The sequence below is a fragment of the Mesoplodon mirus genome, assembly GCF_964341445.2.
Source record: "Mesoplodon mirus genome assembly, chromosome: 3".
In the NCBI taxonomy this organism is placed as follows: domain Eukaryota; kingdom Metazoa; phylum Chordata; class Mammalia; order Artiodactyla; family Ziphiidae; genus Mesoplodon; species Mesoplodon mirus.
The window spans coordinates 55,677,786-55,702,112 of record NC_138978.1 but is presented as its reverse complement, the minus strand read 5'-3'; the positions used below and the strand labels follow the sequence as shown (position 1 = coordinate 55,702,112).

Sequence of the window (24,327 nt, the reverse complement as noted above, 5' to 3'; positions counted from 1 at the left end):
CCCGGGTATCAGAGGCTCCTACCACAATCCAGCAAGCAACACTCTAAGCTGCTCGATGGCCATCTAAGCACTAAAACAGGAGGATATGGGCTGGGAACTACACGTCCTCAGCAGAGGCCCACCGAATATGGATCACGTCATGTGTAATCTTCCTAGCAGCAGACTTCTCTGGAGAGCTTGTGCTGCATGCATACTACACCAGACAAGAGCAGAACCGTAAGGCATCAGAGTCATTCAGTTCTGTATCTACAACAGATATTTATCCACACACGCTATGTGGTAGGCACTGTGCTAAGGAGAAAATGGCGAGTAGGAAGGGATAAATACTCCTTGCCTTCATGGAGTTTACAATCCACTTTATAATGATGTTGGCCTTGCAGATGTTATTCCCACAAATAAATGTAATATTAAAATTGCCATAATTTGATTCAAAATACTAAATGAGTGACTTTCAAATAAACTTTACAACTTGTTGCCAGATTAAAAGAACGGTTTCAATAGCCTTTCAAGTAACCATTTGATTTCATTCTATCTGTGGGGAAAAGTGTAAGCCTAAGAAAAGCAGAGTAATAAATATAGTAGAAAGAATGCCGGACAGGGGACTGGGATATTCAGGGTCTCAGGTCTATGGCTAAACTGTGTGTTACCTGAGGTGCATCTCCTTACTTCTCTGGGTTTCCAGAGAAGTAACTCAGGGGTCCCCAACCTCCAGGCCACAGACCGGTACTGGCAGCATTAGATTCTCATCGGAGAGCAAACCCTACTGTGAACTGAGCATTCGGGGGATCTAGGTTGCGGCTCCTTATGAGAATCTAACGCCTGATGATCTGAGGGGGAGCTGAGGCAGTGATGCTAGCGCTGGAGAGCGGCTGCAAATACAGATTATCACAAGCAGAGAGGTTTGACTGCACAGAGACCATAGTAAATCAATTGCTTGCAGACTCATATCAAAACCCTATCAGTAGGGCTTCCCTGGTGGCGCAGTGGTTGAGAGTCCGCCTGCCGATGCAGGGGACACGGGTTCGTGCCCCAGTCCAGGAAGATCCCACATGCCGCGGAGCGGCTGGGCCCGTGAGCCATGGCCGCTGAGCCTGCACGTCCGGAGCCTGTGCTCCGCAACGGGAGAGGCCACAACAGTGAAAGGCCTGCGTACCGCAAAAAAAAAAAAAAAAAAAAAAAAAAGACCCTATCAGTGAGTGGTAAATGACAATGAAGCTGCATCTTAGAGAGTAGACTGGACATAAGCAACACACTTCGGGTGTCACTGTCGCCCATCACCTCCAGATGGGACTATCTAGTTTCAGGAAAACAAGCTCAGGGCTCCCACTGATTCTGCATTATGGTGAGTTGTATAATTATTTCATTATACATTACAATGTAATAATAATAGAAATAAAGTGCAGATTAAATGTAATACTCTTGAATCATCCCGAAACCATCCTCCCCCCTGTCCCGGTCCATGGAAAAAATGTCTTCCACGAAACCAGTCCCTGGTGCCAAGAAGGTTGGGGACCACTGCTGTAACTAATGCCTGGAACAGTGTCAGGCATCCAGCAGATGTTCAATAAATAAATGTTGCTTGAATGGATGAACATAATATGTGAAGATTTAGTGTGACTATCTCTGTGGTTCTCTGTAAACATCAAGAAGTTGGAAATAAGAACAGTCAAGCAACATATATTCATTCAATTTTTTACACCCCCAAATGATGCACTAGTAAATACTGTCAAAGGGGCTAAATGGCTGGCAGGAAAATGTGGGGCTATGACTGCTTGTAATACTTTCTCACTGCATCACTCAAGCTTGAATTCTGTGACAATTTAAACTCAACAAATAGCCTTTTTTCTGATTCCAACCCAGTAGGCTAGTTCCTTGGCTAGCATTTTCACAAGTGCCATGCTAAGCCCTTTCTTCAATATTTACAGAATAAAAGGCAATTTCGATTTTAGCTTTGGGTGCATCAGATTTTGACAGCTTGGAAATGTCATTCTCAGAGCAAGGACTTTTCACACGCACAGAATTCTACCTCTAACTGTTCTATAAATGCAAATGCAAATATCCTTGACCAGAAAACCTTGAACATCATATTCTAAGAATGTTAGTGAGATTACATGAAGTTCTTTTTAACTGTATTAGTTTCCGTCCAACATCTACTAAATTGAATTAAAGTGGGGGAAGGCCTAAGTTCTAAAGGTGGATGCCAAAGAAGTCACATTTTAATTTCGACTCTGTCTCTCATTTATGGATGCTTTCTATCTGTCAGCCAGGCAGCCTGCAAGCTTCACTCCAAGGGAAACATAGCGGATGATTGGCCATCCAAGAATTAAACATGATATGACTATGCTGTATTAGAAACTGTTCAGAAACACAATGCCTTAGCCAAACTGAGTCTAATGTGGTGGGTCGAATGTTCTTTCTGCTTAATAAGGATGCTACATCTTCCCTCTCACACATACAGAAGCTGTGAATCCCATTTATTGTATTATCAAGAGCACCAGCATTCACTGATTAGGAAAATGTATTGGTGGTACATTTCTTATTAATAAAGGAGACCCACCCCAGAACATCAATTTTCAAAATTCAAGGAAATAAGATATAGTGAAACTCCTCTGCATTAAGAACTAAACAAGAACAAGAAGAAGCTCAGAGAGGAGGGGGAAGGGAGAAAAGAGAGGGCAATGGTAACAGGGCACAGGCGCCTAAGTGTTTCTAGGGACAGAGTTGTGTAAAATCAGTGTGAAGTGGTTTGTGTGTTCTGAGACATGACCTAAGTGCTCCCTCCCCAACCCCGTTACCACGCAACTTACCAATCTCAGTGACTCACATATGTTCTGTGTGTGCACAGAACAGAAATATGGAGAAGGGGCTGATCCCAACATCTGGAGCACAGTCCATGGAAGAGAGTGTTGTATGGCTTGAGAGAAGATCTATCACTTAAACTAACTCAGCAAGTGTAGGAACCAAGAGCCAGAAGGGAACTTTAGCCTGAAACCCCCCCCAGAAACATGCAGAAATCCTGGGGTGACGTTTAGATTTCTTCAGAGTGTGGAATGGGGGTTTTGAGCTCATTCTAAGAGGCAGGGAAGCCATAGAATAGCATAGCCATAGCATAGCATATCACACATATGCTTCAATATTTAGGTCAAATGTTTAATAAAGCTCTTCTATAAACACCTATAACTTAACTATTGCTGCCTCTTGCATAGCTTTAATCATTTGTACCTTCCTCCACCATTGGCCCCAAACACTATCTAAATACCTTCAGGAGATCACAGTCACAATTTATGGAAAATATCTATTTAAATATCCATCTCCCAGGTTTCCCTGGTGGCACAGTGGTTGGGAGTCCGCCTGCCGATGCAGGGGACACAGGTTCGTGCCCCGGTCCGGGAAGATCCCACATGCCGCGGAGCGGCTGGGCCCGTGAGCCATGGCCACTGGGCCTGCAAGTCCGGGGCCTGTGCTCTGCAATGGGAGAAGCCACAGCAGTGAGAGGCCCGCGTACTGCAAAAAAAAAAAAAAAAAAAAAAAAAAAAAAATCCATCTCCCATGCTAGAATATATATCTGATGAGCACTGGGTCTGCATCTCATTTATCTTTATATTACCATTGCCTAATGCAAGGATTAGGAATATATGTATAATTAAGGAAGAATGAATTGGAAGAGGGTAGAATTACTTTATTCCCCTTAAAAGGCTTTAAACTCTTAAAATGGTGGTTATCAGAAGCTGGGGGTGAAAGAATGGGAAAGATGTTATTTCAGGGTGCATACTTGAAACTAGTAGGTAAGTAAGTCCAGGAAACCTAATACATAGTATGGTGATTATAGACTACAAAACTATACTATAAACATTAAACTTGCTAAGAGACTAGATCTTAATTGTTCCCAACCCTAGAAAATGATAATTATGTGATGCCATAGAGGTGTCAGCTAATGCTACAATGGCAATCGTATTTCTTCAATGGAAATGTATCAAATCAATACGTTTTATACTTTAAACATACACAATGTTATATGTCAAATGTAGCTAAGTTTTAGAAAAAGACTTTTTCATGGATACAGAGAACAAACTAGTGGTTACCAGTGAGGAGAGGAATGGGGGGAGGGGCAAGATAGAGATGGGGGCGGGAAAGACTTCAAACTCCTGAGGGCAAGAGCCATTCATTCACTCATTTGCTCACTCATTCATCCTCTCCAAAAATATTTATTGATTGTCAGATACTATGTTTGGAATACAACCCAAACATTAATTTTTTCCCCCAAGGGCAGTCTATTCTACATTATCTAGAATAGTGGTCTCCTCAAAACACATATTAGGGGACCCAAAGAAAACATTGGGGTTTCTACTTATTTTTATGTTGCATCTTCTAAAAAATAATGATGAATTTGTTATTAACAGTGCCATCTCCCTCACTTGGTACCTATGTCAGATGGTCACGTGTCACCCACGGTACATAACGGTATCCCTAGGAAAATGTGGAATTCTGCAGACCCTCTCTTATTGGTTTAATTTTCATCCCATTATGACGTATTACTCTGTTCATTTGTTGGTGTTCACTTAAAACAACTGATGGATTATCTAGTTTTAACTAATTCACCACCACTCTCCCCACTATTGTCATTCTCCAACCACATGTTTATGATTTCCCTGGGAAGAAAGGACAGGACATAGAGAAAATACATTGAAATAGTACAATTAATGTACTAATAATACACATTATTTGAGATTATTACAATTGCTGAATGTCAAGCATTCCAAAACATTTCAAAGCACCTCACTATCCATTATCTGTTTAATGGTAGAGCCTTCCCCACGAAGACAAAGCAGCATTTCCGCCGCCACTCACTAGCTGTTGACCATCGATCTGTGCCTCAGTTTCCATGAACCTCGTTTTCCTTACCGTCTACCTCATAGATTAGGACAAATTAAGACAACATAGCCAAACAATTTAAAGTGCCTAGTGGGGCCTCCCTGGTGGCGCAGTGGTTGAGAGTCCGCCTGCCGATGTGGGGGACACGCGTTCGTGCCCCGGTCCGGGAAGACCCCACATGCCGCGGAGCGGCTGGGCCCGTGAGCCATGGCCGCTGAGCCTGCATGTCCGGAGCCTGTGCTCTGCAACGGGAGAGGCCACGGCAGTGAGAGGCCCGCGTACTGCAAAAAAATAAAAAAATAAAAATAAAGTGCCTAGTGCCAAGGCCAGTTTTCTCACCTCTCCTAGTGATGTACAGAATCCACATAGAAAGAGCTCTGAATCCAGAACTCAAATGTTCTACACAATTATGAATGATTAGGCTACCCATACTTTGTTAAAATCTTATATTCTAAAAGTATGATTTTCTGGGTCAATTTATGCACAGAAGTGCATACCTGAGTCTCCTACTTTGAGCTGCTTTTCTCATTGGCCCTCACTATCAATTCCGCTCAGAAAGAAGTGAGTTCAACAATATCTGCTGAAAGAATGAATGGAGGGATGCATTGTGGAGATGATGAGCAGCCCCCGGGCACAACTCATCTTTATTGGCTCTTACTGGTACCTGCTTTTCTCTTCTTCCCTCTCCTGCCAAAAGAGAAAGTTAAAGGCTATTATCAACCACTGGTCTACAGCAGGGGCTTCTGTGTCTTTTCACCATTAAGGACATCTCGTAATATTTTCCTCTCATGGTGCCTATTTCTCAAAGTATTTAATTTACCATTTTTACTAAATTATGGATAATTCATCTCTCCCCCACCTTTAACTAAATGAATCCAAATTATAACTGCCAAACAGAGTCTCTGTAAGTATAAGACAGCCAGTGAGTTCACAAAGTCAAAAGCAAAAATTGTCAGCTTATGCATCTTATTATCTAGGGAAAAATGCATAATTTCTTAAAAAAATTTTTTTTTCTTTGGCCACCTTCAAGAACTGCCAGTTGGCAACCACTGGTCAGGAGCATGTGTTAGCATGTGTTGAGTTTTACTTATATATATTTCATGATATCAATTTGCAAATCCATTAGAACTCAAGGGACATGCATGTCCTGGGCACTGCTGCCTTTAGAACTGGCCGATGCTCTGACAACAAGGTGCCTCATTGTCCCCTCTCTACTGTTAAAGATCTTACTTATAGTCCAAAGCTGTAAGAATGCATTAAATTGAAAAGCTTTCAGTTTGGACAGCATTTGCAATTTTAAAAGAAGATAAACCTCTCTAAGGAGTTAACATGATCTGTGAATGGGGGACATGCTAGGAATCAGATATCCTAATGAACTTTGTCTAACTCACTTGAAATGGAGAATTAACCAATTCTTTTAAATAATTCAGAAATCTAAAATCAAACGGATGAGGTGCAAATTTCTATTGTACTGCACAAAAAATGGGGAGTGGAAATAAATGTTTTATATGTTTTCAATAAAACTACACTCCTACATCTTTTGCAAGTGAAATACTTTCAAATTCATTGGCAATCATAATTGTTTTATGCCAGCCAACAAACACAATGGCATCTGGTATAAATACCTTACAACTAATCTCTTTTTATACACTCCACCTCCAGCAGAAAAATCAAATGAAAATTTAGTCCATTGTTTCAAAGTACCCATTGTGGAAATATAGACTAAGGATGCTTGAAACTGTAGAAAAAAAGAGTAAAGAATGTTTATATGAAAAATAAGAACGTAATTTTTCCAAAAGAATGTAATTTTGCCCCCAAAATTGAAAACAAGAAAAAGGCATGTTCTAGATTGCCCTCTAGCACAGGGCTCATGTCCATGAGGCAATGAAGTGGATGAAAGAGAAGGTGGGCTACACTTTATTGTGTATCTCCTATGGATCACTGCAAGTTCTGGGCACTTTATACATACACACATCCATAGAGATATATTCATATACATAATCTGCATAGAAACAGTCCTGTTAGTTCTGAGGACGTAATTAAGCCTGTGGGTGCCTGAGCAAGGCTGAGGCAGATACCTGAGAGAATGAGATGGGGAATAAAGGAAGACATGACCATCCTAGATGAGGGAACAACACGAGGAAGGAAAGGAATGAACATTGTTTAACCTCAAAACGCAACAGCAACTAAAACACATTTCCTGGGAAGGTGACAACATTCCACCTTATAAATGAGGAAACACAAGTCCAAGAGTCTAAATTACTTGCCCAAATTTACTTCATCAGTAAGTTACAGAACCAGAGTTTGAATACTATTCTTGCTATAATGCAAGGTCATTGTTAAGCAATTAGACTCTGGAGTTTAAGTTTAAAAACTCTGTCCTTTCTGCTTGTTGACTGTGGACAAGCTACCTAAATTCTTTGCATCTCAGTTTCCTCATCTGTAAAATGGGTAAACTAAGAATACTTATCCCCATAGGGGTGTATCAGAGTGAAACAAGATCATGAATCTAGAACCCTTAGCACAGTGCCTTGCTGTGGTGGCCATAAAAAATGAGACACTCATATCACAAGTTAAAAGAAGCATGACTGCCTGACAACCCCTTGCGACAAGGTATACTTCCTTTGAAGAAGTGACTCACGCACTGTCCCAATGCCTTACTCAATTACTATCCCACAAATTAAACTTACACACTGACTTGGATAGGGAGTGCCTCTCAACTGCAGTATTGTACCCACTGACTGTGCCATACAAGTGGCTTATTGTATAACTACTGGGCTAGGTACCGGCAGATGCAGGAGGAATGGAATTTAAGCAGTCAAGTCATTAGAACTTCGTGGTACTCTTCCCAGGTCTCATTTTCAGCGGGTTAAATTCCAGTGGTTTGACCCTTTGTGATCAATGAAATCATCACAGACTAATCAAACCTTTTCCTATACTGCTGTTACTATTGCCCATGTAACCTCCATGGGAGTGTGTAGAGAATTAGGACTGGTGGCCAGATAAAATACAGGACTTAGTTTAGATAAACAACAAATCCTTTTTTGTAATAAGTAGAGTCCATGTAATACTAAAAAAAAATGTATTTATGTGGATCTGCAATGCAAATTTAACTTGGCATCCTGTATTTTTATTTGCTAAATCTGGCAACTATTAGGGAGAAAAATCAAGCTTCAGGGTTGTGGACTTGAGACCTGGGGATTTACAATCTAAATGGAGTCCTGAGATAAGGGTTAAACTGCAGCTCCACAGATTTAGACCTCCATTAAATGAAAAAAGAATCGTCTGCATGAGAGGGTATGTGAAGCCATCTATCCCATGCAAGTGACTCTGCTTTCAGTGATACACACATAAGGGAAAACCTTTGGGGATACTAAAAGATATTGCCATGGCAGACGAGAGTCTCCTTCTTTGACAATGCTATGAATTAGGCCTTTTGCTTTATTCACCACTTAACTTTAAGTATCTAACACAGTGTCGGGGCTCAAGGCATATTCTCCACATCAAGAAATGAATGGGGGCTTCCCTGGTGGCGCAGTGGTTGAGAGTCCGCCTGCCGATGCAGGGGACACGGGTTTGTGCCCCGGTCCGGGAGGATCCCACATGCTGCGGAACGGCTGAGCCCGTGAGCCATGGCCGCTGGGCCTGTGCGTCGGGAGGCTGTGCTCCGCAACGGGAGAGGCCACAACAGTGAGAGGCCCGCATACAGAAAAAAAAAAAAAAAAAAAGAAATGAATGGATTTGGTATGTGCATACCCTTGTAGAGGATATCATAGTTTATCAAGCACATGCCAAGTCCTTTCCTTGGCCTACAAGGTCCAGTATAATTTGGCTTCCTGCTACCCCTATCTCCAACTGCTCCTCTTTCATTTGTGCCCTGCAGGCCACACTGACCCTCTGAGTTTTCCTCCAACATGCCACAGGGTCTTTACACTTACTGTTCCCTCTTTCTAGAACAAAAGTCCCAAGTATCTGCATAATTCTCTTCTTCACCTTCCTCAAGTCTTAGCTCAAAAGTCAACAGATCAAAAAGGCCTTCCCTGACCACCCTCCGTAAAATAGCACCCATATCCTCCACTGTTTATCCCTTATCTTGCTTTATTTTTCTTCATAATATTTCACACCATTTGGTATATTATATATATTAGTTAGTTCATTGTCTGTTTCCTCTCACCAGAAGGAATAAGAGAGATTTTATCTGTTTTGCTCAGTGCAGTATCTGATCCTTGGAATGCACTTGATAAACATTTGTTGAATGAAGGAATGAAGGAATGAATGAATGAAGCCTCTTTCCCCTTACTAGACTATCAGGTCCTTTAGAACAGGATGTCTGATCCATCACTGTATTCCCTCAATGCATCCAGTACATAGTCCAAATGTACCCAGCGGATTCTTAATAACTACCTGCTAAATTACTTATGAGAAAATTGAGGTACAGGTCTTTAAGTGACTTGGACAACTGATTTCCCCTTAACAGATGCTCAGTGTCAGGCTTATAATGGCAGCTCTCCTTTGCTAATCTGACCTATTCGGAAGCTGTGATTTGGCTTCTACTTGTTCATCTCTTGAGTTTACAAATGCTGCTTGCTGAGAAGCTCTCTGGTTGCAAAATACCTACAGAGATCTAAGAAAACACTGACTTTCCTTCATGAAGAGATTGTTGGAAGCCTATTACTATTTTGCTGGGCCTCACCATAACATCCTTTATACTTCTCTCTTTGGATATTTGCCATACGATGCCTGTGGATAAGGCATATGAGACTCCCCTGTTCCCTTTGGGATAAAATCAACCAAGTATAGAAATTAACAACTGAGATGGGGCAGAGTAATCTGCAGTAAATATTACCCCTCCACCACCTCGATTTGAGCTATCCCAGTAGATTTCCTTAACGACAAGGTAATGCCAAGGGAACACAGTTGCCTGGAGCTGAGTGAAACCTGAAGAAGAGAAAAAGAATGAGGAAGCTGTAGGGAGAAAAGGTGCCAAAAATCCTTGTGGTCACATGAATTTTTCTAGCAGACAACTAATCAATCTGGATTAGCTACTCCAAATCCCTGAATAAATTATTTATATCACATTCAGTTTACTAATATGATCCACAAATGTATCATTCTTTCCCCAAAATAATGTACAGGATTTAAATCAACAAATTCATAGTCAAATGTCAAATCAGACCCTGTTATTTGTGGCAAGGAAAGCTCATACACTATTCCTGATCCAAACTAGCCTCCCTGAAAATTCATCATGCGGATTTTTTCAGTGATGGAGAGGTATGTGAAAGTGACCGTTAGGAGTACACTGCAGGCCCTTCTAAGGAGATCTGTCAAAGGGTCCTATCAAAGCCCATCCAGGCTTCGACCCCAGGGAACAGAGAACAAGGGCAGATGGCACTGCAGCCAAACACCAGGTGTACCTTCCACCACACCTTCTCCATGCAACTGTGATGTGATGATGGCACCGCATTTGATTTCTTTTCTGAGCCCGATTCAAATACTACGTGAACTGTTTTGCTTCATATTTTGAGAATCGAGATCTATGGATAAATTTACACAATCCCATATAAGTTATAAACAAACACTTAAAAACACTTTTCTATTTGCAATGTTACATCCAAATGGTTGTCTCTCCTGGAACAAGAGTCACAGGCATGAAGTAATTTGAGGACCAGAAAGACACCTCTTTATTTCTTCTTTCCTCTATAACTATTTGTGTGTGAGGCATTGGCAGAGGGGAGGAGGTGGGGTTTGTGTCTGAAATAGACCACCCAGCTAGTCCGTTTTAGAATTTGGAAATCAGGGGAATAGGGGTCTAAAACATTCCCTATTTTGGCTACTAGCCAACTACTTAAAGTCTGTTCAGCTAGTTATCCTCTGTATGTAGACAATAAAACACCCATAATGTGAGAGGTAAAACTACTTCTTTAAAATGACTACAAATTTCATCCTCCTTTTTCAGTTGAAAAGGCTCCTTAACTACCCTGAATACTGTGGTAAAGCTCATCATACTCTACACTGCAGCATGCATATGGGGGAAGCCTCAGCTGGTACCTCATCTTTCAAAAGGCAAGATCCAAGAATTTCCTTTGTCTGCTGGCATTTCTCAAGAGCCCCTGTAAACAATGATGGGTCACATCTGCTAACAATATTTAAGAAAGCACAATTCACCTGGTCTCAGACTGACATTTTAGATTAAACCAAATTCTAGTTCCCCAGTCTCTAAAAGAAGATAGGCTAGCTCCACTGCATTGCTGAAAATTCATCAGTCAGAATTTAATTTCACAGATCTGGAAACCAGAAGGCATTTAGTTTTAATGTCTCCCTGAGTTGGGACCTTTACAATATTTAGAATATTGATCATTACTGTTACCGCTGTTATTTTGGTGGTCACTCTACTGTGTCTGTCCTTGCAGGGTTTTTGGAAAAAACATGGCTGAGAATAACTGTTGCTAGGTAATTGCAAAATAAAGTCATGCAAATTATGAAATACTGACAAGTTGCATTTACAAGTCAATGGTGCTAGAATGCTCCTGCTTTCCCAATAAAAATGCTAACTGTTCGGCTTCATGTTGCCTCCAAAATTCCTAAAATGACCCAACTATAATGACCCAGTAATCAAAATAGTTCCTAAAACAGCAGTCCATCCAGTAGTAAGAAACAATTCTTAGCGTTTGGAATTATGAATTTTATTTTGCCTTCCAACTATGTACTCATATTATAACATAATATTGCAATATATCTACTACATATTTGAGGAGGTAGTGAAACAAGTTAAAGCAAAGGGTCTGCACTTTCTTATGAGAATATTATCAGATAAAAGAATGTTTGTCCAAAAAAGAAACAGAAATTTATAGTTCTCTTATCTCACCTCCAAGTTACAAAGTGAATCCTACATATAAATCTTAAGTCGGGAAGTCAGTAGCCTTGGAATTTATTTCGTAAGTACTAAAATATTCAAAATACTCACAGAAGTGAGTTAACTGATAACCAATGAGAGAGTGACAATTGAGACTGAAGAAAAGTACATTCCTTGCTCCTCCAGCAACTTTTAGCAACGATCCCTAGTTTGGTGATACAGGATGGGAATGACATAAATAAAGATGTTGAACATGAAAGCTAGATTCAACCAGTACTCCAGGGTGATTTTCACATTGGCAGGGAGAGCTGGAAATTTTCAAAATCTGGGGCAAGCATCATGATTCATGGCCTTCCACTGATTGCAAAGGCCCATCTGAGGGAGGATGTCTCCGACATACGTGCAACTACCAGATAAATGAGGCAGAGCAAACGTGATTAACACTAAAGAAAAGTATCTAAATACCAACTCTGATGTCCTGTTATAAATATCACATTTTAAAAACCACTAAGATGAGGTTATTATTATTATTAGCAGCCTGTGCAGGTGATGAGAGACAGTAAATAGGAAAAACAAAAACAAAAAAAGCAAAACACATGTGAACACAACTTTTCTTTTTCCAGCAAGGGAACACCACATTTTCTTTCCTTTTTTAGTTAAGGGTGCGTCTACAGGGAGTCCCAGAGGGGAGTGTGCTTTTAGAGTGCCAGTGTTGGACTGTGCTATTCCCTCAGCGTGGTCACACAGAAGTGTGCCTTGAATTAAGTAGGAGGGCTATCACACGAGCTTTTCCCTCAGTAATGCCTGACCTGATGCACCACAGGACGCAAGCTTTGGGGGACTGTTCACAGGCCCTGTAAATATCGAGAAAGCATTGCAAATATAAAGCATTCCAATATCCACAAATACTCTTGACAGTAGCCAAAGTACCTTCTGGGAATTCACAAAGGTGGTTTGAGTAGGTGTTCTAAGTCAAAGTCTAACAAATAAGGCTTAAAACCTTCAGGAGCTCTTGAAAAGCCAGAAAGGGGGTTTCAGTAATATGCAAAATGATTAAAGGAAGGATACCAGTCAGAGCTGAGAACTTTGTCGGGATTCCATTCCCTATGGTTATCAACCATAAAGGAACATGACGATATTGCATATCTTTTTTTTTTTTTTGACTCTTTGACATTGCAATAACTTTAAAAGTATTGTTTGATTTTTTCTTATTTTGCTTCAGGTTTAACATTTTAACAATAGTAATTGGAGTTCTGGGGAAAATCAAAGCTGTTCTCAACACATGAAACCACTGCTCGAATGTAACTTTTCTAAGTTAATGCTGCTCAATTATATCCATTCTCTAGTTTTTTTTCTTCTCAACAGAGTCTTAATTTTTCAGGTGCATTCTTGTGGAAATATTAGTAATAAGCATAATTATAATTTTAGGAAGAGTCTGTAATTTTTAAAATTCTTTATTATCCCAATAAAATTTCACTTTCTTTCTGGTATAGAAGACAAGTTTTAAACTTAGGTCACATAAAGTGAATTCTTTATTATAAGCTGTCTAGTTTTTTTGTTTGTTTGTTTGTTTGTTTTGCGGTACATGGGCCTCTCATCGTTGTGGACTCTCCTGTTGCAGAGCACAGGCTCTGGACGCGCAGGCTCAGCAGCCATGGCTCACGGGCCTAGCCGCTCTGCGGCATGTGGGATCTTCCTGGACCGGGGCACGAACCCGCGTCCCCTACATCGGCAGGCGGACCCTCAACCACTGCGTCACCAGGGAAGCCCCTAGCTGTCTACTTTGATATGTCTCTAGGTGACCAAGGCAAGTACTAAGAGAATCATCATTTTTGGAACAAATATTTTTTGGGTTCTTTTTGGAATTTTTACTTCTCCTTTTATTTATTTATTATTTTTTTAACATCTTTATTGGAGTATAATTGCTTTACATTGTGTATGTTTCTGCTGTATAACAAAGTGAATCAGCTATACATATACATATATCCCCATATCCTCTCCCTTTTGCGTCTCCCTCCCACCCTCCCTATCCCACCCCTCTAGGTGGTCACAAAACACTGAGCTGGTCTCCCTGTGCTATGAGGCTGCTTCCCACTAGCTATCTATTTTACATTTGGTAGTGTATATATGTCCATGCCACTCTCTCACTTCGTCCCAGCTTACCCTTCCTCCTCCCCATGTCCTCAAGTCCATTCTCTACTTCTGTGTCTTTATTCCTGTCCTGCCCCTACATTCTTCAGAACCTTTTTTTTTTTTTTTTTTTAGATTTCATATGTATGTGTTAGCGTACGGTTATTTGTTTTTCTCTTTCTGACTTACTTCACTTGTATGACAGACTCTAGGTCCATCCACCTCACTACAAATAATTCAGTTTCATTTCTTTTTATGGCTGAGTAATATTCCTTTGTATATATGTGCCACATCTTCTTTATTCATTCATCTGTTGATGGACACTTAGGTTGCTTCCATGTCCTGGCTATTGTAAACAGAGCTGCCATGAACATTTTGGTACATGACTCTTTTTGAATTATGGTTTTCTCAGGGTATATGCCCAGTAGTGGGATTGTTGGGTTGTATGGTAGTTCTATTTTTAGTTTTTTAAGGAACTTCCATACTGTTCTCCATAGTGGCCATATCAATTTACATTCCCACCAACAGTGCAAGAGGGTTCCCTTTTCTCCACACCCTCTCCAGCATTTATTGTTTGTAGACTTTTTGATGATAGCCATTCTGACCAGTGTAAGGTGATACCTCATTGTAGTTTTGATTTGCATTTCTCTAATGAGTAGTGATGTTGAGCATCCTATCATGTGTTTGTTGGCCATCTGTATATCTTCTTTGGAGAAATGTCTATTTAGGTCTTCTACCCATTTTCGGATTGGGTTGTTTGTTGGTACTGCATATCTTTGATCACACCTCCTTCTCATCTACTATGGCCATTAGTATAACCCTTAGCTTTGGTTTCCCAGCAGTATTAGTCATATCTGTGTATGTATGCCCATGTGTCATACACATACAACTGTACAACTTATATCCACATCCAAATTAGATTTCAACTTCTCCAAGGTTTCTTTTTTTTTTCCTTAAACACTTCTTGGTAAATCAATAGTGAGCAAATACTCAAAAACTATTTGGGGATAATGACAGTATATTTATCTACTTATTAATTTTAATAAATACTAGGTATCTGTCATGTTCAAGTCATATGGAATTGGTCATGAATCCTATCTTTCATCAGCTTATAGTTTTAATAAGCCAGATTCTATTTGGTTTGTGCCAAGGAAAAACTCAGACAAAATTAAAGACATCTAAGTGGAGTCCCTTCTGTCCAGAATAACTTTCTTGAGCATTCATTCTGAAGGTTCTAGCAACTCTGAATCACTTTTGTAGCTCTCAACTCCTGGGAGGTAAACAGAATGTGGAGAAGAGAACTAAACAGCGAAATAGATGTGCCACTGTGGGGATTATGGACAGATTTAAGAGACTTAAGCCTGACATTTTTGAACAGAGTAGGTATCTACAAAAGCTGTCTCTAAAGAGTCTAGCTTTATTTCTGATATTATCTCTCCTTCCACTCCAAGGCTCCCAGCTTTTGACCTCTTGAATATGTGTATCTCATTACAGGTATGAGCTTTATTAACTGGAGAGTGGTGGTAGTTACCTTTCTTTGAGTCCTTACTATGAACCCAGCATTATGCTGTTTCACAGGCATATTCTCATTTTAATACTCATGAGGAAGGATCTTTTAGTGTTCCTATTTTACTGATAAGAATACTGAGACTGGGGCAATACCTTATTCAGAGTTGCCCAGCCATTATTTAATCAGGCCTGTTTGACTCTAGAGGTGGAATTTTTAATCATTATATTATACCAATTTTGAGTTTCAGAGATTCTGATATTTTATCTCTGGGCTTCAGATAATTCCTTCAAAATTCCCATCTAATACTGTAATTGGACAAAGATTTGTTTTCTTTTACAGTTGAGTCTTAAGGGAGTACAAGAAAAGAAAGCAAAAATTCCACAGAAAAAAAACAGACTAGTTGGGCAGGGAAGAAACAGCTGCATCCACTTTAGGTAAAGTTACATGGCCTAGTTTATGGTTTTGGATGAAACAGCATGTTACCATTTGTCTACTCATTTTCCATGGTTTACTAGGAAAATACCATTCGTTTCCCATTACCTTTCTCCTCAAGAGCTAGCATAAAAAGAATATTATTTCCCCTCGAATATATACATAAATAAGGAATAATGAGTTCCCACTTTGTTTGAAGACCAGAGTCTGTCACTTCTTCATCCACCAACATTTCAAAAGTTCTTGAGTTTTGTTGATATACTTATGAGAGTTCTCTTCTTAAAAACAAAAATGAAACAAATAAACAAACAAACAAGAACTTTTCAGGAACTCATCTTCCATAACCTGGGGTAATGAAAATGAAAGAATACTCTTTATCAAAGCAACCCCAGAAAGTCATCTAATGCATGTAAATACCTAGTCCTGAAATCTTCATTTATTTTCCTTTAGGGATTATATGACTTTAAGGAAGAGGAAATATTTCCTCAAATAACTTCATCTGAGATTGACAAAAGGCAGAAAGAGGAAACTGAAGAGGCTGATATTCCTCTAGTCTGAGCTCCAGTTGGAATTGTCTAAGATGAACCAACTTCAACTTTTCTCTGAAATAAATAGAAATTTGAAACATAGGAATTCATTACTGTCTCTCCTGGATATTAATACTTTCTTTCTTTGAACTCACACGATCCTTCCCAAATGGTACTGTGAATCCTTGAGGTAGCACCAAGTGATCTGGGGTTAACAGTGAACTTGGCTAGTCTCTCTGTGCCTTTGGCCGAAAAATCCAGGCTCAATCCTCGTTTCTTTTTGGAATGGGAAACGCACAATATCGGTATTACAGCAGCTCCAGAAAGGCATGCCAGGCCTCTCATGCTCTCAATTTATATTTGCATGTGAACAGCTTGTCGGCCATTTTATGAAGACAGATGAATCGCAGGCCTGTGAGAGGGGCGGCCAGACCCAAACACGTGAACCACATACCTCGGCAGCCCACCAGCTCTTAAAGGTGAAAATAAAACGAATATCTCTGGACACAACTTCAGGCAGATTATATAGAGACATAATATATGAAAAAAACGAAACTAACGAAACTATAAGGCATCATCTATAAGTCAAGTGGGAAATAAAGAATGAAACTAGTCTATAAATATCGCTCTTTAAAATGTCAACAAAAAATAAGATGTAGCTGTTTATGACACTAAAAACAAGCCTTCAGAGGTCTCTCTCTCTCTCTCTTTAATGCCTGCTGTGAAAAGATGACTTTGATAGGGAAAATACCACCAAAATACCAGGGTGAGGAAAGGAATAGTCAGATAGTGTATATTTAATATGGGAGCCCAACAATGTTATACAGAATTTCCCAGGCTTGAGAAATGAAACGAATCCTGAGAAATCAGTGATAGGATATTCAGTGTGGTAAACTCAATCCTCTACCCCACAAAACTGACATAATTCAGTTTACCTATCTATTCCAAAAGATCAGATGGAGATCAAAATGGAAAAATAGATAGAACAACAAAAAGAAGAGAGTCAGGAGGAATGAGGTCATTCTAAGTAAGTGAAAAACAATGTATGGTAGAACTATACTGACCAGAAAAATAATACGAGGAATACTGAACAACAGCCAACTTTTTTAGTATAAAGTCTATGAAAGATACTATGGAAAGTATGTTATACACATTATCTTATTTACTTCTTCAACAGATCAATACAATTAGTACCATACCACTTCAAAGATGAGGAATAAATCAGTACTCTGGGAGGGTAAATAACCTATTCAACATTACAAAGGCAGGAAGTAGTAGAGGCAGACTTTGAACACAGGTCTGACACCACAGCCTGAGCTTTTAGCCTTGGTGCCATATTCCCCTCAAAGGTCCCTCAAGGTCAAGTTCCCATTAGAGTCTTCAGCTCTCTCACCAGGGAAGATCACTTTGGAATTTTATGAGATGATATCTATGAAAGTGTATAATACAATGTTTAGCATGTCAGGGGTATCACGAGTTTACTTCTTGATTTTTATTGAAACTGATGGTTTTACTCAATCTTACATTCTAACCTATGACAATCTTTTTCGTCCTTGGAGTGCATATACCACACAGTGAGTATTTTAGTGGATACTATTATATTCATATATAAAGTGTGTATTCTAGGTTAGTCAAGTTTCTGCAACGGAAAGTTTATATATTTATGCAACTGATGAGTTTAATTCTGTCACGTATCCTTAGTGTTTTATTTTAGACAATTTGAAGTGAAAAATCCTTCAAAGGCAGAGATGATTTTCTTAAAGCAATTAGCAAAGGCTTTGAAAAGGCCTCAAAAATACTTGTCAGTCAATAAACTTAAATCACTAGTGAAGAAGACTGTGGGTCATTTGCCACCTTAAAAGGAACTGAAATGAAAAGGCGTTGGCGCCTCACTTATGCTGTAAAAGATCCTGATCTGGTAAATCAACACCGCCTCTCACAGTAATCAACTTTCTTGGGAACTAAGGTTCTTATGAGTACCCTGATAGGGTCTGTGGCTGAGGGGAAGGGTTTGGGGAGGCTAGAGTGGCCCAGAAAACTCCTGGAATCCTCAAGATTGTCCCTACCGTGGGCCGCCCATAGGGGCAGACCTCAAAATCCTTGTACTTGGTTGGCTGCTGGCTACCATGGACTCTCAGAGCAGCAGTCAAGAGTCCCAAAGTAGACTTACCATTTTCTGGCTGGTCCTTAATGTCAGCATCACTTGGCTGGCTGGGACTTTCAGATTGACTTGAATCTGAAAAACATAAAAATACAGCCAAAAATTACAGGGTCTGTGAAGGAAAGTGGATCAGAGGTGCCAGACTTTCTCAAAAGGTTCAGCATGGAAACTAGGAATGAGAATGTTACAGAAGTGACATGATGATCGAAAAAAGAAGAGAGAAAAGACAGGGGGTGAAAAGCAGCAGAGGCCACAGCCCGTGCCTTCAGAGAGGACTCTCGGTTCTGTTGACACCTCCAGTGGCGCTTGGCTTGTGCCAGATCATAACTTGAAACTCTTCAGAAACCATCCTCCTTCAGAGACCATTCCCAAACTGCTCTTCTCCATTATTTATACACTAGAGTCTGATAAAGACTTCATCCTTCATTACACACATCTGAAGCTTGATTCAGAACATAATAAAGTGTCAAAACATATTTTGAAGCTGGTATATAAAAGCAACCCAAACAACAGAAACAAGTTCTGTTGATATTTAGCTCTGTATTACAGCAACAGACTATGCAGACTAACACCATTAAATACTAGAATCCTAATATTCTAGTGCATTTACTTAAAATAACATGATCACTCAAAGATATCTTTCTCCCCCACTTTATAAGTATTATTTTCCTCTTGTACTGATGCATTTGGGAGATCCTAACAGGCCTTGTGAGCAAAAACAGGTTCCTGCACACCTTTATTGGATCCCATTTATTTTTTATTTTAAAAACACAATCATTTTCAAATGAAAAAATGTGATTCAATCAATTAACTTCTAAATGAGATAATTTAAAATAAAGTAATATTTAATTTTAAGATGAGATAAAATTAAGTAAGATCAAAAAATTCACAGAATTAGGAGTAAGAATACTTATGATACATTTTGGGGGGAAAGGAGAAAAAAGGCAAAATATTTCAAGGAGAGAGTTTTTTATGTAAAGCATTTTCTGAGACTTGAAACAATATATAATGTTATCAAAAAACAAGCAAAAAAAAAGTTTCAGAAAAATCTCTGTATCTGTGGAAAGCCTGGATCCGAACTTTACCTTGACTTCACAGGGTTAGAATGGGCTGCCTGAAATTTGACCACATTTCAGCAAGAAGTTCAATGCAAGATCCAAAAGGTCATGACACTTAACTGTGATTAAACTGAAAATATTAATTCTATTTCAAAAGAGTTACAGTTTTAGCATTCTCTTTCTTGGAGATACTGCAAAAAGTAGCAGCACTACTATTGACCCTAGGTCGAGAGAAGCGCTAATTTATTACTTTAAGAAAGGCTCCCTGCTTTTAGGCAAATGAAGATTTTAATTATTGGGAAGTACTTTTTTTTAAATGTCTATTTAAAAATTTTCAGATGCTCTTAACCTGGTAACTAGTGAAAAAATTCTAGATTGATTCAAAGGTTCAGATAGCAAATGATGTGAAAATTTGAATTTTTATTTGTCTGGCAAAGTGATAGCTTTTATCATAACGTAACAATAGCCATAGTGAACACACAAACAAAAAGCATTACAGGTCAAAAAACTTTAGACAAATTCTTCAAAATGAACCACTAAATACAAAGTCTGCACTGAAAATTGGAATACAATTTATATCGGATTACATTTGAAATTTTAACTCCATAAATTAACATTATTTTTATAGTAAATGATTTAAAAACACGGCATGACTACCTTCTCTTTTTCTAAGGGAATATCCTGTAATTTCACCATTAAAAATTACAAATTCAACATTCTTAGAAGTAATTCAACATGTTTTAGGAGAAAGGCATACGTTCATTATTTTTGAACTAGAAAATTTTAAACCATTAATATCCAACTATTAAAATTAAAGAAAATATCTAAGTTTGTCTTAGGGAAAGTTAAAATTCTTCCTGATCATGTCCCAGAATAGATACATAAAATTTTGCCAAATAGAACATTTTCTTTGGGATAAGACTAGCAAACCTAACTTTCTATATGATAGCTTAGCCAATATTCTTTTTCTTGATGTAATATCTTTACGATTAATCACTTTACAAAAAGAAAAATATTTTTTATCTCAATTAATTTAAATATACCATAGCCAATTACTTTTCTGATATTTAACTATTAATACTAAGCTAAGGTAAAAAAATAATGGGTGATCCAAACAATTGTTTTAATCATCTAAAAGTGGACTCCTTTGTCCTTTTAAATTTTCTTTTACATTTGTCACCCTATATTTATAGAAAGGTAGCATAATTATAGAAAACATGAACAGCAACAAAAGATGGCAATAGGTATGTTCAAAGAAAGTTTAAAATTCCAAGCCACAGAAAAAGAAGCAAACAAACAGCAAATGACTGAGCGGCAGGAAAACAGCTCAGAGTTGGTCTGAAAGGGGCCGCAGCACTCTTGTGAAAGCTCAGATACAAACACTGGAGAAGGCATCTAGCCAAACTGAAAACGGAATTTAATTTCTCCACTTTTATTCAAAAGCTGGGAATACTGTTCTCCACCGGAGGACTGCATACTAAAATACACCATCTTGGTAATGGATAGGGAAAGCCAAAGATCTACAAGAAAAGTTAAATGATCTAAAGACTTAGGTAATTATTTTCTACCATGGGCTATTGAATGCCGTTTCTATTTTGAACCAACAAGGAACAAAATTACCCAGTGCTGGTGCAATTCTATGCTGAGAACGCATGGATACTTTCTCTGGTATTGCAAAAGGTCACCAATGCTGTTAAGTATGGAGCCGACCAGATGACCAGAATTATAAATTAATTTCTACCCATACATAATTGATACAAACGAAAGATCTCTTTCTTAAGCATTTGCATTAAAACACTATCACGAAGGTTAGCAACTAATTTACTTTTCTGTTTTAAATACTTGGGAGAGACTTGTCAGAAGCCAAGGTAACTTTATGTCTTACTTTTGGGGACAATTATCAATGGTCTTTTGATTCCCACCACCTGAAATAATTAGAGGCCCCAGAAAAAAAAGAACCACCTGCATAGAACTGGGTGCCCTTCCTGTATCTGAGTCTCCCACAGCCGTGACTTTCTCTGGTTCCCTGGTTGAAAGCCAGAAAATTTGTATATTACAATGAAGAGAATATTATTTAAAATGTGTTTAAATGATGGAGTTGGAAATGCTATTGTGAGGAAGTATATTAGGATTATCAGTTTTTTTTCCATCTAGGGATTTGTTTTTTGTTTAAGGAACCTTAGACTTCAACCTAACCTAAAAGAAAAGCAATTTTTCTTTTGGTTTGCAAAAAATTTATGAGCAGAAATTTAAACCTAAAATTGACAGGGTTTTCATATAGGAGGCTGGATTGAGACCTCTTAATTGAACCGGTAGTCATCTACCTATGCATTTTTATGGTGCCTACAGCTATATTGCTGGAGTACTCAGACAAAGATATTTCACTATCAATATAATCACTAGGGAAAGGAATAAAATAAATCCTAATGCCTACACACTAGCCTCTGCTTCCATAAGCATGTGCACTGTAGGAACAGAAACCTTGTACTGGATTTGCTACTTATGCATGGCTCCAGTCCCCCTAACCTCAATTCTGCTCCTCTTCAACTTGGAACCTCAGAGAATACTCCTTTTGGTATGGTGAAGAGTGACAAAAACATGTCAATATGGTAAAACTGGTCAGGCAAAAATATAGACATCACTTCCATGTATTTTCTGTTCTCTAGGCATGGTGCAAAGATGGAATACTGTTAAATCTTCCTTGTGCTCGACCCAGAATTAAACTTTTCCTCTCTGATTCCTCTTTTATTGGCCATACATCTCTTACAATGTGACTTACATTATGTTGCACTAAGGTACTCTTCAATGATCTCCTATGAGAATTTGAGCTCCATAAGAAAAGAATTCCTTTCTTCCTCTAGTCTTACCCCCAGTACCTTCCAAGGGTACCTGGCCCAGCTAAGGATTTGATAACCGCTGAACGAAAGAGATGAATTTTCACTTGTTGTTCAGCTTTCTAATGCTGAACCACTGCCAGTGACTGAAAATATACTAAATTCACACCTAAAAGCAGATTGGGACTTATTAAATGAAAAAGGAGGGTAGAAAAGGTCTCTATTTCTGCTTCATGTCCCCCTTCGCGGGACCTGGCAAGAAAGAGAGAGGCACATCCCTCTGGCTCGTGAGTAGGAAGTCTTGCACAGCATTTAGAAGTTGCAGACAATCACCTCCTCTGATCCCCTGGCCGACACACCCACAAGAGGCTCCTTAGAATAGTAAGAGCTGAGAGTGGTGTCTGACACATAAAAGGCCCCCCAGAAATGTGTGCAGGCTAAAAGGATGGATCGCAGAAATATTTCACACATTCAAAAAACACAAAGATAAGAGAAAGCTGCCATATTCTGATGCCCGAAGAGGGACTCAAAATCCTAACAACTTGCTGTTGTGAACAGCTGATAAAAGAAGAGCAGCCACGCAGTGGTGGGGAACCCTTCCCACCCCGAAACAAACCAATGTAATTCCTATTCAGTCAACATGATATCAACAAAAGTCTATGGACCATGAAAGCACAAATTCAGGTTCCAGGGGAAAAATAATTTCACCTAAGTTCAACCTCCCTACAAGCATATTGATTTGGTTAAGGATGAAGCTTGAAAAGTCTTTGTTAGAATTTTGTGTCCAGTTTTAAATCTCCCAAATTAAAAGGTGATACGAAGAAATCAGAAGGCATCCAGAAACAAAAATGAGTTAGTCAAGTGAAAGAAAGTGCAAATGCCGCCAAAAAGAGATGAAGTTGTTTTTCATAGTGTGAAAAAGAAAAGGCAAAGTTAGGAATGAATACTTTCCTGCAAATAAATGAAGAGTTAGGAACATTCCTGAGGTAAAAGACAATACGGAATAGGGTGATTATACTCTGAATATAATAAATACCCTCTAGGATTGTAGCACTTAAAGATTTTAAAAATTTAGGTAGATTCTTTTTTTTTCTTACAGAGGTTTGGGAAGATGAGTAGTTTGCAAAAGAGTCAAGCCAAAGAATCCAAGATTCATTTTTCTACATCCATGATGTTATAGAAATCTATTTCTGATTGGTAGTATAAGGCTTAGAATTACTCTAATTTTGATCATTCAGTACCATAAGATGTTTATTACAGAAAGGAGATCTAGAAAAATGGCTATAATAGTCACATTTTGCTTATTAGTCTCTCTCATAGCTGCAGTTATAAAAGAAATATTATTGTAATACTTTACAAACTTTAGGAACATTGTCTATTTTTTCCAGTATCACCATGACCTTAAAGACTGAGGTGTGAGGAAATATTTTAAAAACCTTTGAGATGTAGAATGTCACTGCACAGGTGCACACATGTATATACAATCTGGGGCTTACGAGTAAAACTGATGAATACAATACCATCCACTACATATAACAGTATCCATCGTGGTCTGGCAAAGAACAAACAGAATTTTGTAATACTATCATTAAATCTGGACCACCAAAAATCTTCAGTTATCATCAGCATTTTCAGAGAATGGATAAATCCTTTAAGCTCAGTAAACAACCAAACCAGTATTTAATGGTAATTAATGTATACAACTGTGGCCTACTTAATGAAAAAGAAATACACAATAACCTGGTTTTTAAAACAAATTATGAGGTGAGTCACACCATAGAAGTTTTCTTATCTTTGAAAATGGAAACACTCCATGGTTCTTTAAATGGGAAGTCTTATCTTTATTGTATTTAAAATACAAAATTTGATCTGTGTAACTTTCCCAGTAAGCTAGAATTGCGTGCGTCATGATAACCGCAGTAATCAAGGTATGCACAGCAAATCCTTCTT

The 24,327-nt window shown here is 38.7% G+C and overlaps 1 protein-coding gene across 4 annotated transcripts in view; it reads right to left on the bottom strand.

Annotated features, from left to right (window-relative positions):
- NFIA (nuclear factor I A) overlaps positions 1-24,327 on the bottom strand; it is a gene marked incomplete at its 3' end in the record, with an annotated part of 384,610 nt that overhangs the window by 180,684 nt on the left and 179,599 nt on the right. For all 4 annotated transcript variants that reach the window (XM_082613084.1, XM_082613086.1, XM_082613085.1 and 1 more), the window contains exon 3: positions 18,495-18,560. In XM_082613084.1, coding sequence (XP_082469210.1) covers positions 18,495-18,560 — 66 coding nt within the window. The remainder of the gene's footprint in view (positions 1-18,494; positions 18,561-24,327) is intronic.